The sequence below is a fragment of the Colobus angolensis genome, unplaced genomic scaffold (assembly GCF_000951035.1).
Source record: "Colobus angolensis palliatus isolate OR3802 unplaced genomic scaffold, Cang.pa_1.0 Scaffold80, whole genome shotgun sequence".
Taxonomy (NCBI): Eukaryota; Metazoa; Chordata; class Mammalia; order Primates; family Cercopithecidae; genus Colobus; species Colobus angolensis.
In genome coordinates, this window is record NW_012121821.1 from 7088573 (window position 1) to 7103969 (window position 15397).

Here is a 15397-nt window from a genome sequence, read left to right on the forward strand (position 1 = left end):
GATGGAGCAAAATATCCCTTTTGCAACAATGCTGGCCAACAGTTCATTGTACTTATCATATTCAGATATTAATAATAAGTAATCTAAACTAAAATAATCAGAGATAAACGATTTTCCCCGGTTTATATAGCAACTTGTTTGGGGTCATTGCTGAAGGCAAGATTAGAATGTGAACTTCCTCTCCCTTCATCTTGTGTGTAACCCACTTAGGCCTCCCACTCCAGAAAACAACAGCAGAACCCCCAAAATCCAGAATTTAGTCAATCTAATTTGAGCAAAATTGAAAGTTCAGCTCAGAGTGTTTTATAAAAACTTCAGAATTGGTCATGCGGCCTTGGAGATTTCCCCTTTTTTGGTTTTGAATTCTTCCTTTAGAATGAAAACTTTGGGCAATATATTCCTGAGGCTAGATTTTTAAAAAACCCACCTTTTTCCTAGGAGATGTTTGGCCAATGTTATGACTATTACTGCTATCCCATTGTTCTCCACATAAACAAAGCTTCAAAGACTCAAAGAAAGCAAGAGCTGAGAGGGATCTCAGAAAGTCAGTTGGTCACTCTGCAATCACCGAATTCCAGGATGGAAAAGCATCTTGTTGAAGGAGTCCTGACATCCACCTGAGCTTTGTTGTGAGTCACAGAATGAATATTAACTTGCAAGCATTAAAATAAAACAATCAGGTGGAGATCCATGAGATATCTTACTCTTGATAGTAAGATATTTCTGGATTTTATACCAGAAAAGGCTGGAGATCACTGTTATGCCCCACATCTCCTTTTACTATGTAGACACAGAGGCCTAGAGTGGACAAATAGTTACATAGAAAATCAGGGGGCAGAGCCAGGCACCAAGCTCCTTGACATCTGGTCCAGAGATGTCTGGCATCTCATTCTTTTACTAGTCTTACCAGACAGTGTTCAGTTGCAATTGCCATACCACCCACTTCATCTTTTAATTAAAAGTGAATGCAGTGGAAATGAGGGGATGATCCATTAATGCCCTTCTAAATAAAACATTTGCGGGTGCCTTGCACTGAATTTGAACTCCTACTTGGAAAAAAAAGAAATCTTATTTTAGTTCAAAATATGCTCAAAAGTATTAGTAAAAGGAGAATCACAGACTCATGAATCTGCAATGAGAACTGAGCATCTATTAATAGAAGTTGTCCCAAAGCCAATAAAAATAATGTCTTGCCAGAGAATGAGGAATCCACCAAATGGTTTTGTCATTGTTGTTATACTGGAAACATCCATTCAGCATAAAACATTTGTCTCTGAACCAGACCATTTGAATTTATTACTAAAATGCAGATTTGTGACTTGAGTAGAAATTTCTTGTTCTTTTCATGTTAAATTACAATGACCAGGCATTGCAATTTTGGGGGTGGTGGTGGTGGAAATCAAGATTTTAATCCTATCCAGTGTTCAAGCTTTTGACTGATTGGTCATGAAAGAAGCCCCATTTTCAAGTATCCAAATCACTGTCTTGTCTTTTTCATTGCCGTTAGCCATACCTGGACTCCTCAGAGAAGGCAGCTACAAGTGACAAGGGGTAGACTATAAAAATAAGATGCACAGTGTGCAGCCTTCATTGCTAGTGGTTGGAGGTTGTTAAAAAGAGTAGAAAAGGATAGAAAAAAGCCTGTGAAGCTTGTATTCTGCCGAATACAAAATATCAGCCTTCTGATATATTGGCTCTGTCTTTTCTCTCTCTTATTACACTTAGTTAGTTGCTTTTAATTAGTTGGCTCCACCCTTCCTTCCCCATCACATTTGTTTTTTTGAGACAGAGTCTCACTCTCTCGCCCAGGCTGGAGTGCAGTGGTGTGAAGTCGGCTCACCACAACTCTGCCTCCCGGGTTCCAGCGATTCTCCTGCCTCAGTCTTCTGAGTAGCTGGGACTACAGGTGTGCACCACCATGCCCGGCTAATTTTTGTCTTTAGTAGAGATGGGGTTTCACCATGTTGGCCAGGCTGGTCTTGAACTCCTGACCTCAAGTGATCCACCTGCCTCAGCCTCCCAAAGTGCTGGTACTACAGGCCTGAGACACTGTGCCCGGCCTCTTTCCTCTTTTCAGTGGTCCAGGTTCGGGCTTAAATTACTATCCCATCTCTAGTCTTCTCTTCACCACAAAGCTTCCTGAAAGAACAGCTTACCTTTATTATTACAACTTCTTTCCCTCTCATTTAGATGGCTCTTGAGGAAATTCGTCTGTGGTCAAATAAATGTGAAAAAATGCTTAAACAAAATTAAGGGAGTTTCTACACTGGGAGATTTTAGATTTTTTAATGCATTAATGCTTACTGTGAATCTCCAAGTGGGGAAGACGTCAAATAAATACAATGTAGGGCTGAGTCCCACGGCTCATGCCTGCAGCCCCAGCACTTTGGGAGCCCGAGGCGGGCGGATCATCTGAGGTCAGGATTTTGAGACCAGCCTGGCCAACATGGTGAAACAACTAAAAATAAAAAAAAATTAGCTGGGAGTAATCCCAACAACTTGGGAGGCTAAGGCAGGATAATCGCTTAAACCCGGGAGGCGGAGGTTGCAGTGGGCCGAGATCGTGCCACTGCACTCCAGCCTGGGTGACAATAAAGAAACATATGTGTGTGTGTGTGTGTGTGTGTGTGTGTGTGTGTATGTGTGTGTGTGTCCCGAACTTAGTCGAGAACCTACTTTGCTCCTGAACACCACCAAGAGGGTTTGGCTTAGGAGGTTCTCAGTTAATTAAACTATGTCCTGAGAAGGACAATCTTGGAAACTGGGAAAACCAGTTAAGACACCCATTTTTCTACGCCCAGGTGCCTGATTCATGCTCAGTAGCAGATATCTGGTGATGCCTGTTGAATGAATGAATGTATGCAGGATTCAGGAGCACCACTCTAAGCAGAGGTCTCAGATGCCTGTTCCACAGAACACAGGATGCAGGCCCATCTATTGTGTTGGTGCAAAAATAACTGTAATAGCAAAAACTCCAATTACTTTTGGACCAACCTAATACAAACACTCATTCCATTCTAAAAATATCCTAAGACAGAGTTAGCTTCAAGGGATTGTGACCTGTGCAGTCATATATCTCTCACCTTCTTATGCTGAGAAGGACCCTGCACTTGGGTTAATGCTTTGCTGTCACTGTCTTGAAGTATTTGATACTTTTTAATCAACAGATGTCACACTTTCATTTTATACTGGGCCTCACAAATTATGTAGCTGGTCCTGCCCAAAGTGTCCCTTGGAGCGCTCTTTGGCTCTGTCTTAGTGCCTCTTGCTTTCCCAAGACAAGCCATGAGCTTGTCTAACAGTCTCCTTGATCAAAGGACCTCACCATGGTGTGTCCAGCGTCTGAAGCCCTCTCTTCAATTTCCCTTCGTCAAAAGCCAAGTTCTGAATGTATTCCTAATGCTGGGAGTTACACTCTCTCCAGCTACCACAATGAAAAGAACAGGTCACCTCGTTTAGATTGAAGCGTTAATAGCTTAGAAGACATAAAGTGTTACCCCATCTCCCATCCCCAGGTTCAATAAACTTTAGAAAAGGATGATTCTTTTAAAAGAATCCATCCAAGATTAGCTCTTTACTAGCAGTATTTTAGACATCTGCTATACATTTTAGCATCCTCCATAGATAGATATTTTAAGAAGCAGCAATTTTTTGTCCCTCAAATTGTACTCTTAAGGCAGTTGCTGACAATGTCACTCCATCTATTCATAAAGCAGCTCTCATTTATACTAAAAACTGTTTTAAAAATTATGGTGTCCTGTTGTCATTGCATTTTGTTTTTAAGAGGTGGAGTTTTGCTATGTTGCCCAGGGTGGCCCCAAACTCCTGGGCTCATTTATTTAAACTGCCAGAGTATTATCAAAGAGGTACATTTTTGTCAAGAAGTTTTACAATAAACATATTCCAAAAGCCTATTTACTTTTATGTATAAGATTGATAAAAATCAAAGAAATAATTAGAGATCAGGTAAATGTCCCAGATTCCAATAGGTCCATTTTGTTACTTCTCAAGCTACTTGACTTCAGACAAGTTACTTGATATCTCGAAATCTTTGGTTCCTCTTTAAAAAAAAAAATGAGGCCAAGAGATGCTTCTTTTCCTTCACTTGGGTTTATTTTTGGAGTTAAATAAGTCATGTGCTTTGAAGACAGTGGTGAAGAGTTCCATGATTAAATACATTTCTGTACGTTGAATAGTGCATTCTGGAATCTCTGAAGACAGATTCAGAGCTGAAGGTAAGGATAGCCAGGAAAATCAGAATTTGTGGACAAGGTTTGAATAAGTGATGAAGAAAGATACGCTGCAAATGCATAAGGGTAGACATTTGGATTGGCTGAGACCAGTTTTCCCTTTACTGGCATGAGCCAAAAACATGGTTAATGGCAGCAGTTAGCCACAAATTGGAATTTTAAAAATGAGGTATAATAGGAAAAAGCTGAAGGACTGGAACAAGAAGCAAGAATGATGGAGAAAAAGAAGCAAGATGAGGTGAAATGAAAGGGATAGGTTTTCTGTTTTGCTTTTCATATAACTAGAAGAGTCTACAACAGAAGGAAGAGACAAGAAAAGGAAAACGTATGTTGATCCTGTGAAGGAAGGAGGTGAAGGAAAGACCTTTCAAAGGAAGGTTCAAGGAGAGGATCTGTTTCATAAACAACAGAAACAGCTGCTCAGAAAGAATGCAGAAAGGGTCTTGATGAAGAAATCAGAATGATTTTGATGCATATATTGGCAGTCATTCAAACCCAAGGGGGTTGGGTGCCTATAGGCTTCAGAGCAGAGAAGTTGGATCTGTTTTCAAGATCCTATCAGAAGTGAAAAGACAAGACCTGTGGGAAGACCTTGGTGGTGGCGGAAGGCCAAGGCTAAAGTTTCTGACCATTTGCTTTAGGAAGGAAGGAACAGATAGAGGAGGCATTGTGATGTGGTTTAAAAAAAATGCATTTGTAATTCCATTTAAAACCAGAGGACAATTTGTTAGACCTGAAAGGGGAATGTGACTGGGAAGTGGAATCCAAGGTGGAGGTCAGGCTATGAAAGCAGGCAGGGGAGGTGGGAGATGGGAGGGTGAACAGGCAAGAATTAATGGTAACATAACAAGAGCCAAGAAAAAGAGCAAACCAAGCCTGTTTTCCAGCACGTTCTTCCAAGTAGGATCAGAACAGGTGTTGTTGGAGGCCAGTTTGGTTTGGAGTCACTTTAGATCCACATATGTGTTTGGCATGCATGGAATTCTGGCATTAAATAAGAACACAGGACTCCATGATATGAACTGGAGTCCCCAGGTGACTTGGGGGTCTCAGGTGGCAGCCTTGTTTACAGAAGCACAGATCAGGACAGATGAAAGTCAAAGTGGGAGCAGCTCTGACTGACTGAGTGCTGCTTCTCCCCCTCAGAGGTAGGGCCCCTTTCCTGTGAGAAGACAGGCTCCGAAATTTGAAGTGAAAACTGATCCTATTCCAGCTGAGGTGGACTACACGGGATGGAAGGCAAAGGGATTTCGGGAGATGAAGACAGCAATTATACGAGGAGAAGAGATAATTGGAACTGATCTTTTTTATGTACAAGAAGAAAATTTTTTGGAAGCAGTTACATGTGGGGTATGGTAAGAGGGAAGCGGGGTTGGGGGATAAAGACAGGATAAGCAATGTAGGCTGAGTGTTCTACTAAATACATTGCAGGTTTAATGTCATGCAAATGTGACTTAAGTCCTGTGAGGTATATATTACTATTTGCAGTTTACAGGCACATGTTTAGCTTCCTTGCTATGTACAGTGATAAAAACTGTGGAAACTTGATTGAATGCTTATTACATACCAGGCATTTCACATAGGTCATACCTTTTCATCCTTACAATAACAATAGAAAATATATACCACTATTACTCCAATTTTCCAAATGAGAAAACTCATGGAGGCAGCGAGAAGAACAGTAACTTGCTCAAGGTCGTACAACCAAAAAATGGTAGAAGCCGGGATGTAAATTCAGGCAGGCAATCTTTTTCCAGAGCCCAGAATGTTAACCGCCATGATGAACTGCTTCTAGAGTTTACATGCTGACAGAAAGGGAAAATAAGAAACACACGCAGTAGAAAACAAAGAGAGAAGATACCAAACGTAGCAGAAAACAAAGAGGAAAGATACACTTTTTTTTTTTTTTTTTTGAGACGGAGTCTTGCTCTGTCGCCGGGGCTGGAGTGCAGTGGCCGGATCTCAGCTCACTACAAGCTCCGCCCCCCGAGTTCACGCCATTTTCCTGCCTCAGCCTCCCGAGTAGCTGGGACTACAGGTGCCCGCCACCTCGCCCTATGTTTTTTGTATTTTTAGTAGAGACGGGGTTTCACCGGGTTAGCCAGGATGGTCTCGATCTCCTGACCTCGTGATCCACCCGTCTCAGCCTCCCCAAAGTGCTGGGATTACAGGCTTGAGCCACCGCGCCCGGCCCAGAAAGATACACTTACAAAGACTTAGAGGCTACCGTTTAAAAGGAGGCAAGAACATTATGGATGGGAAGGGAAAAACTAATCTGAACAGGGAAATTTGAATTTCTTTTTTTTTAGAGATAAGAGAAACTTCACAGATAATTTTAATAATAATAAAGATGATAATAACATAATAAACATTTATTGAGGGATTACTATGTGCCAGACCCTATTCCAAGTGCTATATATATTATCTCATTTTTCAGAATAATCTTCTTGTCTTTTTTATTGAAATCCCAGGACATAGTACATAGTGCTTAAAGCATATTTGTTGGAAAAGAAATCTTGAAAGGTAATTATATGGCCTGGCAGAGAGGCTTATACCTACAATCCCAGCACTTTGGGAGGCCAAGATGTGAGGATTGTATGAGTCCAGGAGTTCAAGACTGGCCTGGGCAACATGGCAAAACCCCGTCTCTACAAAAAATACAAAAATCAGCTGAGTGTGGCACACGCTTGTAGTCCCAGGAGGTCGAGGCTACAGTGGGCCATGATCACGCCACTGCAGTGCAGCTTGGGCAACACAGCGAGGCTGTCTCCAGGAAAAAAAGAAAGGTTAGTGTATAATTTTCTCTTTTTAGAAAACTCTAGGTCATAGGGCTAAAGCTCAAGGGACTCAATGCCTGTGTCCCTCTTTGTTTTATTACTTCACAGCATTTATTTCTGTCTGAAATTATCTTGGTATATTTTGCTTGTTTATTATCTTTTTCTGCTAGCATATAAATTCTCAGAGAGCAGAAAATGCTTGTTTAATGCTGCATTTGCAGCATCGAGACCAATGCCTAAGGCATATGAGGTGATTAGTAAACATTTGCTGTTTGTTGTTTGTTTTTAGAGACAGGGTCTCACTTTGTTGCTCAGGCTGGTCTCAAACTCCTGAACTCAAGGGATCCTCCTGCTTCGGCCTGCCAAAGTGCTGGGATTACAGGCGAGAGCCACTACACCTAGCCAACAACTCTTGTTCCACTGTAGTACACTGAATTACTGAGCAGAGACGCCTGCTGCTTATCGTTTTGTGCCTTCTCTGAAGCAGCATCTGTTCAGTTTCTCCATCACTAACTCAATCGTCCATTTACCCAGGCAGGCTTAGTTGTGGATCAAGGAAGAAGAGAAGTTTCCTGTTTATCTTGTTTTCAAAATGAACAGAGGTTATAACAAAGGTGATCAAACCGTATCTCTATAAAAATGACTCTTCTGTCTCACCCTCACAAGGATGGCTACTATCAAAAAAGGCAAAGCAGAAAATAAAGTGTCAGTGAAGATGTGGAGAAACTGGAACCCTTGTGTGTTGTTGGTGGGAATGTAAAATGGTGCAGCCATTGCAGAAAACACTATGATGGATTCCTCAAAAAACTAAAAATAGAATTCTATATGAGCCACCAATCCCACTTTTTGGGTATATACTCAAAAGAATTGAAAACAGGGTCTTGAACAGATATTTGCATACCCATGTTCATAGCAGCAGTATTCACAATAGTCAAAATACGGACGCAACTCAAGTGTTCATCAATGGATGAATGGATGAACAAAATATATGATCTAAAATGGAATATTATTCAGCCTTAAAAAGGAAGGAAATTCTGACACATGCTACAACATAGATGAACCTTGAGGATGTTATGCTAAGTGAAATAAGCCAGCCACAAACAGACAAATACTGTATGACTCCACTTACATAAAAGGTGCCTAGAGCGTTTAAACTTATAGAGTCAGAAAATAGAATGGCAGTTACCAGTTGCGCTGAGGGAGGAATGAGGAGTTTTTTAATGGGTACTGAGTTTTTCAACATGAAAAGAACTCCAGAGATTGGTTGTACAACAGTGTGAATGTACTTAACCCTAATAAATTGTCCACTTACAAATGGTTAGGATGATATATTTTGCCACGTATATTTTGTCACAACTTAATAAAAACATTAAAAAATAACTTTGGGGGCCAGGTGCAGTGGCTCTCACCTATAAACCCAGCACTTTGGGAGGCCAAGGAAGGAGGATCCCTTGAGCCTAGCCATTCTAGACCAACCTGGGCAATACAGTGAGACCTTGTCTCTATAAAAGAAATTAGCCATGTGTGGTGGTGCTCGCCTATAGTCCCAGCTACTTGGGGGGATGAGGTAGGAGGACCACATGAGCCCAGGAATTCTAGGCTGTAGTGAGCCATAATCACAACACTGCACTACAGCTTGGGTGACAAAGTGAGACTCTGTCTCAAAAAAATAATAAATAAATAAATAACTTCAGGCCAGGCATAGTGGCTCACACCTGTAATCTCAGCACTTTGGGAAGCCCAAGTGGGAGAGTCACTTTCAGTCAAGAGTTCAAGAACAACCTGAGTAATATAACAAGACCCCATCTCCACAAAACACTAAAAAAATTAGCCAGGCGTGGCACACACCTGTAGACCTAGCTACATGCGGTGGCTGAGGTGCAAGGATTGCTTGAGCTCAGGAATTTGAGGCTGCAGGGAGCTGAGATTGCACCACTGCACTCCGGCCTGGGTGACAGATCAAGACCTTGTCTCAAAAAAGAGAGGAAAAAAAGGCTTTTTAATATAATGCATATACTTACGCATTTTACAAGTATCTCTATAGAGATACAGGACCTTGGAGCCTGGGACGTTTATGTGTGAAGTCAGGCTGATGAGATCAGGCTGTGAATGGTAACAGTGCTCTGAAGGCAAGCCTCTGTGACACTCACCTATCCATACGAAGCTGACAGACAATGCTTAGTGCATCCACAACTCCTTCTTCTTTCAACTGTCGACAGCCAATGGATGTAGCAATAAAACACCCCGTTCTACCTATTCCTGCACTGAAATGAAAAGAAAAGAAAATTAAAAAGTGGGGGAAAATGACAAAGATAGGAAACATTCTTTTACAAGAGTACTTTTAAATCTGAAACCACAGTTAAAAGTAGTATTCATGTATTGAGTATTATAAACCTGGCCCTGTGCTAAGTGCTTAAAATATATTTTTACATTTAATTATAAGTAGTTGGATGAGAGGGGTGGAGGGAAGTGATGAGTGGGGGGGACAGTAAAAAGGCATTATAACTGTTTTAGAAAAAATAAAAAATAATTAATGTCTGCACTTAGGCAAGATACAGGCGGTAGAAAGGAGGGGGAAGATGTAGACACATCACCAGTGTGAATCTGGAGGACTGGAGCTGAAGAGGGAGAAAAGCAAAAAGTCAAAGATGACTAGGCTTGGAGAGAAAGAATGGTGATGCCCTGAGGCCAAAGTGCATCCTGGAATAGGGTGAATTTGAAGGAGGCAGGGAAGGGGAGTTTGATCTTGGACATACTGATGTTGAGAAGTCTAGTGAATAATTGAGCAATTGAAGACTGGATGCATTTTAGGAGAGGGTACAGCTAGAGGCACATATTTCCAAGAGATTTGTATAGATATAATAATTGAACAGAAATACTGCCTGTCCTGTTAGGTTTATACATTCAGCTGCCTTAGATGATATGTCCATAAAATCAGCCTCACAAGCACACGTGCTCTCTCTGTCTCTGTCTGCAGTTTTAACTGCTAACAGTCTCTATGTAAAAGATTCTTTCAAATCTACATCTAGACTACCTAAATTTCCTAAATTCTAGATTGTCATTCCATCTCCTCCTTACTATTTTGGACTTGCTTCAGTTCAATGTGTCTAAATTCAATGTATCTAAAACAGAATTATCTTTTCCCTCAATGGCATTACCAGTCAGCCACAAGTTTTCCAGCCTAGAAATCTTGGAACCATCTTTTACATCTCTCCCTTTCTCACCTCCCACATCCAACCTGTTACCACTTCTTCTATTTTCCATCTCTGCTGAGCCTGTGGGATTCATGCTTTCCTTTCTATAGACTGTACTCACGTTTTCAACATCTCCTTTTTTCATGATTAGCAGTGATCTCATTATAGTTTCCAAGTCTCAAGTCTTTTCCTGGACAAATTCGCACAGCTGCTAGGTTCATCTTTCTGAAATAGGGACTTAATTATATCATTCCCTACTCAAAACCTGTAGATGGCTCCATTAGTTATAGCATAATGCCTAACCTCCCTACCATGGTATTCATGACCTTGCAAAATCTGAATGTGACTAACTTTCAAGCCTTTTGTATTTTGCTGTCTTCCTTCCCACGTGCCACGATTTTCACTTACATAAACTGCTTGCAAAACAGCTTTTGGTTTTCCAATTTTTCTGTGTTAACAATGTTTTCTCAGTCAGATAAAACCACAACATTGATTATTTCAAAAGGCTCAGTTCAGCATTATTCTAGTTTTTAGAAGTTTTCTTCGGCTCCCATGGTTGGAAATAATTGCTCCCCTCTTGGCACTCAAATAGCACCTATTTCTCATATTTGGCACTTGTTTCCTGTCAAACGTGAGTGCAGAGGAATTCAGAGGCTCCCTTTCTGTTGAAGTTTCCATAGAAAGTTCATTTCATTGAAGAAATAGGATTGGAACTGTGCCCCATGAATGGCAGGTATTTAGGCTGTCATAATTGAGGAGAATATTCTAGGTGCGACAATGATATATAACGAAAGAAGGAAAGAATTAATGAGAAACAGCAAATATGATTTGCAACAATAAGTAGAATAGCTTGTCTTAAAGAGGAAGTTATTTTAGTGGAACTGTGGGAAATAAAGATAGAAAGGTACCCTGCGATCTTATATGGAAGTCTAAGAGGTTTGAAATTCATCTGTTTTTTTAAAATAAGAATTTGATGACTGTAAGCTTCCACTCTTCAGAAAAATTCACATAAGTTTACATACTCAAATGTGTTCAAATAATTTCAAGAAGTCCACTGACTTCTGCGGTTTATGCATAGGTTCAAGGTTAGGGACTTTTGCTCTAGTTTTTTTGTTGTTTTTATGACAGAGTCTTGCTCTGTTGCCCAGTTTGCTGAAATACGTTGGCGGGATCTTGACTCACTATAACCTCTGCCTCCTCGGTTCAAGTGATTCTCCTGCCTCCGCCTCCCAAGTAGCTGGGAGTACAGGCACATGCCACCACACCTGGCTAATTTTTGTATTTTTAGTAGAGAGGGGGTTTCATCATATTGGCCCGGCTGGTCTTGAACTCCTGATCTCAAGTGATCCGCTCGCCTCGGCCTCCCAAAGTGCTGGGATTATAAGCCTGAGCTACCGCACCTGGCCCATTGACAAACTTTGAGCAGAGACTCCATGTAAGGTAAGACGGAGAAGGGCACAGGTAGGCCATGGTGGTGGTGAGAGCATGGGGGAGTGTGGTACGTGTGTGCATTTTACCAGCTACTTCTAAAATACATGGATGAGGTCAGAAGGGCTTGAACTATGGTGGCTGGACAGGAAATGGTGATTATGGGAGAAGCTTTGAAGGGAAAGCCAATCTAGTGACTGATTAGATACTGAGGTTGGAGTTAAAAGAAGGGCCAGAGATAACTGTCAACATGGGATGCTGAGTGACTGGAAAAAAGATAGTCCCATTCTCAGAAATAGTAATCAGAAGGGGAGCTGGTTTTACAGGGGAAGTGACTAGTTCATTTTAGATATCCTGAGTGTTTAATGACTTTGGGTGGGGGACAGTTCCAGCCCTAAAGCATAGTGAGTTAGGCTGTGTTTTTGTTTTTGTTTTTTTAGCTCCAAGTGAAGTTTAGGATAAAACCAGTGTTATCTACCTTCGGATAAATAGACACATATTAAACTTTACTCTTAATTAAACCACACAATCTCAAAAAAGGAGGCTAAAATTATACTCTAAAATAATATATTTATGAAATATATCATCAAAAGCTGACTTAAGAGACCTATGCGGTTAAACAAAGCAACACAAATTATTTTGAGAAAGCATGAAGAATAAATGGCTGGCTGGGCTTGGTAGCTCGCACTTGTAATCCCAGCACTTTGGGAGGCCAAGGCAGGTGGATCACGTTTGAAGTCAGGAGTTTGAGACCAGCCTGGCCAGCATGGTGAACCCCACATCTCTACTAAAAATACAAAAATTAGCCAGGCATGGTGGCGCACGTCTGTAATTCCAGCTACTTCAGAGGCTGAGGCAGGGGAATCACTTGAGCCCAGGAGGCAGAGGTTGCAGTGAGCTGAGATCGTGCCACTGCACTCCAGCCTGGGCAATGGAGTGAGACTCTGTCTCTAAATAAATAAATAAATAAATAAATAAATAAATAGTTGTTCATATAAATTACTTTAAAAACGCTCGCTTCAGTTTGGTTACATTAAAAGGAAAACAAGGGGAAGGAGGTATCAGTTCTAGGAGGAGAGCTTTGAACTAGAAATTAGGGACAGGAACCAGCACAGACCCTGCTGCTACTGTTGGCCTGGCCTCTAGTGCTCCATGTTCTGGTAATAGCACTTTGTTTTCCTTTGGTGAACTACCATTTGCTCAATTCTCATTTCATAAATTTATTTCAACCTGTTTTTCCGGAGATAACTCTTAAAATAATTGACTGGTTTTCACCAAACTTGAAATAGTAATAAATGTTACCAAGATACAAACCAAGCAGAGTTCACTTGTCATCTTGAAACAACAAAAAAGCCACTGATAACTTCAAAGAATGCATCTTAATTCCTAGTGTGTACAAGACTGATGAGACTAAATGAATCAATATAAGTTTCAAAGCAGATAACTGCTGAATAAGGTCTCCTGCTCACTGAGCCATTTATTTCGAACTTGTATTTCGCCCACTGTGTAACTGTTGTTTGCCAAAAATGACCTAAAAGCATGACCTCACTTCTGTCAGCATAATCTTGATTAAGACTCAAATATAAGGGACTTAACTAGTTTCAATAAATATTTAATTTGCCAACAAAGTCACATCCAGGAAGCAAAACCCACTTGCACCTGCTCTATGACTTTACAAAGAATGGGCCATTGCTTAGACAGAGAGGACCATTCACGTCTTACCTGCAGTGGACAACCACAGGCCCTCGGCCCTGGGAAGCAAGTCTGTCTTCTTCCACATCCAGCATGAGCTGTAGGAGGGGCTGGGCACTGTCTGGAGTCTTGTGATCAGGCCATGAGGTGTACCAGTAATGCTTCACATGTTGGGTGTGGCTTCCTTGCTGAAAATAGCAACAGCCACCAAATGCCTCATTCACTTGTAGAACTAAAAGTCATCCAAACCACAATACTGAATGCCTTTTATCACCCCCATCTTGCTGGCAATTTATTTCTAGGTGGGAAAAACATTTAGAAGATTTTTGAAGAGTGCCCTTTTACTCTGAGAAGACTTTACTGTCAGTATTCAGTTCACAAAGTGAGAAAGTCTTACCTTTGTTGAGATTTATATCTCTACTTATAGCTATAATATAGATCATAAATGTGACATATGCTAAACATATATTTATAATTTCTTATAATAAACAAGATGGTAGGTGAAAATGTAGCCAAGAAAGAATGAGATATATTTTGTTTCCTGCTCTATGAGCATTCCTGACAAGTTATTATAAACATATTAATCAATAGAATACTTAATTTCATATCAGTCATGGTAATACTTCTACACTCATCCCAAACTCCAGTATTTAATAGAGTGAGGAATCACAGCAATAAAGAAGCTACATGAGATCCCTCTATTGGAAACACTTTGGGCGAGGGCCCACACACATCATCTCGAAACCCAGCACGGGTGAGGGTGCGGCTTGAACCCGGCACTCCAGAACATGTGTTGAAAAACAGGTTTTGGTAAATGCCTTCTTATTTCACACTTCCCAATAAAAGCCATCACTGTAGCTCTGTCCCTGTTTTCTTCCTCTTTGTGATGATTCTGTCTCAGCAGTGACGTTGCAGATAAGATCGAAATTTTTGGGTGATTATTCTCCAGAAGCAAAAATAATACCAAGGCAACATTTCTCAGCATCTGCTGCCCATGAGTTAAATAAGACAGTTTTCCTATGACATAATCTCGTCTGGGGAAAGTCCCTATAAATTACTGTAACTCCATGCTTCCGAAGATCTCATCAACACTTCAGGCTTGTCTTGCTTCCCACTGCCACCCACAACTGCAGATTTTCTCTTTCACAGCTTCCAGGCCTTACTTAAAGCTGCTTAGACCAAAATGACATTTAAAAAAATCATGGTAAAGTCTCCAGCACAGCCTTTAGTTAAAAACTTTCAAAAGGTTAAATCAGAGATATTTTATTAATGCAAATTAGAGGATCACAACACCCTACATAATGAATTTTCTTAATGTCTACTTACATTGATTTAATTATACTGCATATTAATAGTAGTTGACAAAAAATACATGAGGGAATAATTACAGTTTCTCTTTGATTTTAACATTATTTAATATGCTTAAATTGCATTTGTAGTACTTGTTAAGATAAATAATTTCAAAGTAGAAATGTAATCCTCCAACGTCATCTACTTTGTAGATGGCTATAGCTGTGTAATCTTACCTTTAAGACAAGGTTTCGAATGGTGTAGTTATCACATTCATTTACACTGATAACCAGAACCTCAACTTTCCCATATATCCCTCTCTTTTCCGGCCAGTATAGCACACATTTCTGGAGGAGGGGAAAGAGAATACAGCAAATGTTAATGGCTTTTATTGGCCTTGGAGTACTTTTCATTCAAGCATCTCGAGAGTTTTATATCATTAATTTTTAAATATCAAATTTCAATTTTTATAGTTTTGTAAATATACTAAAACCATTGAATTTTAAATCTTAAACAGCTAGATTTTATGGTATGTAAATTATACCTCAACAGTTTTTTTTTAAAGTATCAATTTTACATGTGCCTATTAAACAGTCACTGTTGACTCCATACAAAAAATAAAGGCACAATTACCCAAAACTCCTCAGAGAAATTAGGAACTAATTAAGAACTAAGTTAAGAAATTTAAGAATTAAGATATTAAGATCCAAATATTAGAATTTATCATGTGCTGACTAGAAATAAAAAGAATGTTTTCCCACAATAA

General features: G+C 40.2%; 1 protein-coding gene across 4 annotated transcripts in view; it reads right to left on the minus strand.

Moving 5' to 3' along the window:
- PTPRR (protein tyrosine phosphatase, receptor type, R) overlaps positions 1-15397 on the minus strand; it is a 294565-nt gene that overhangs the window by 10019 nt on the left and 269149 nt on the right. For all 4 annotated transcript variants that reach the window (XM_011929328.1, XM_011929329.1, XM_011929330.1 and 1 more), the window contains 3 exons: positions 14868-14978; positions 13372-13529; positions 9178-9291 (listed from right to left, as the gene is read on the minus strand). In XM_011929328.1, coding sequence (XP_011784718.1) covers positions 9178-9291; positions 13372-13529; positions 14868-14978 — 383 coding nt within the window. The remainder of the gene's footprint in view (positions 1-9177; positions 9292-13371; positions 13530-14867; positions 14979-15397) is intronic.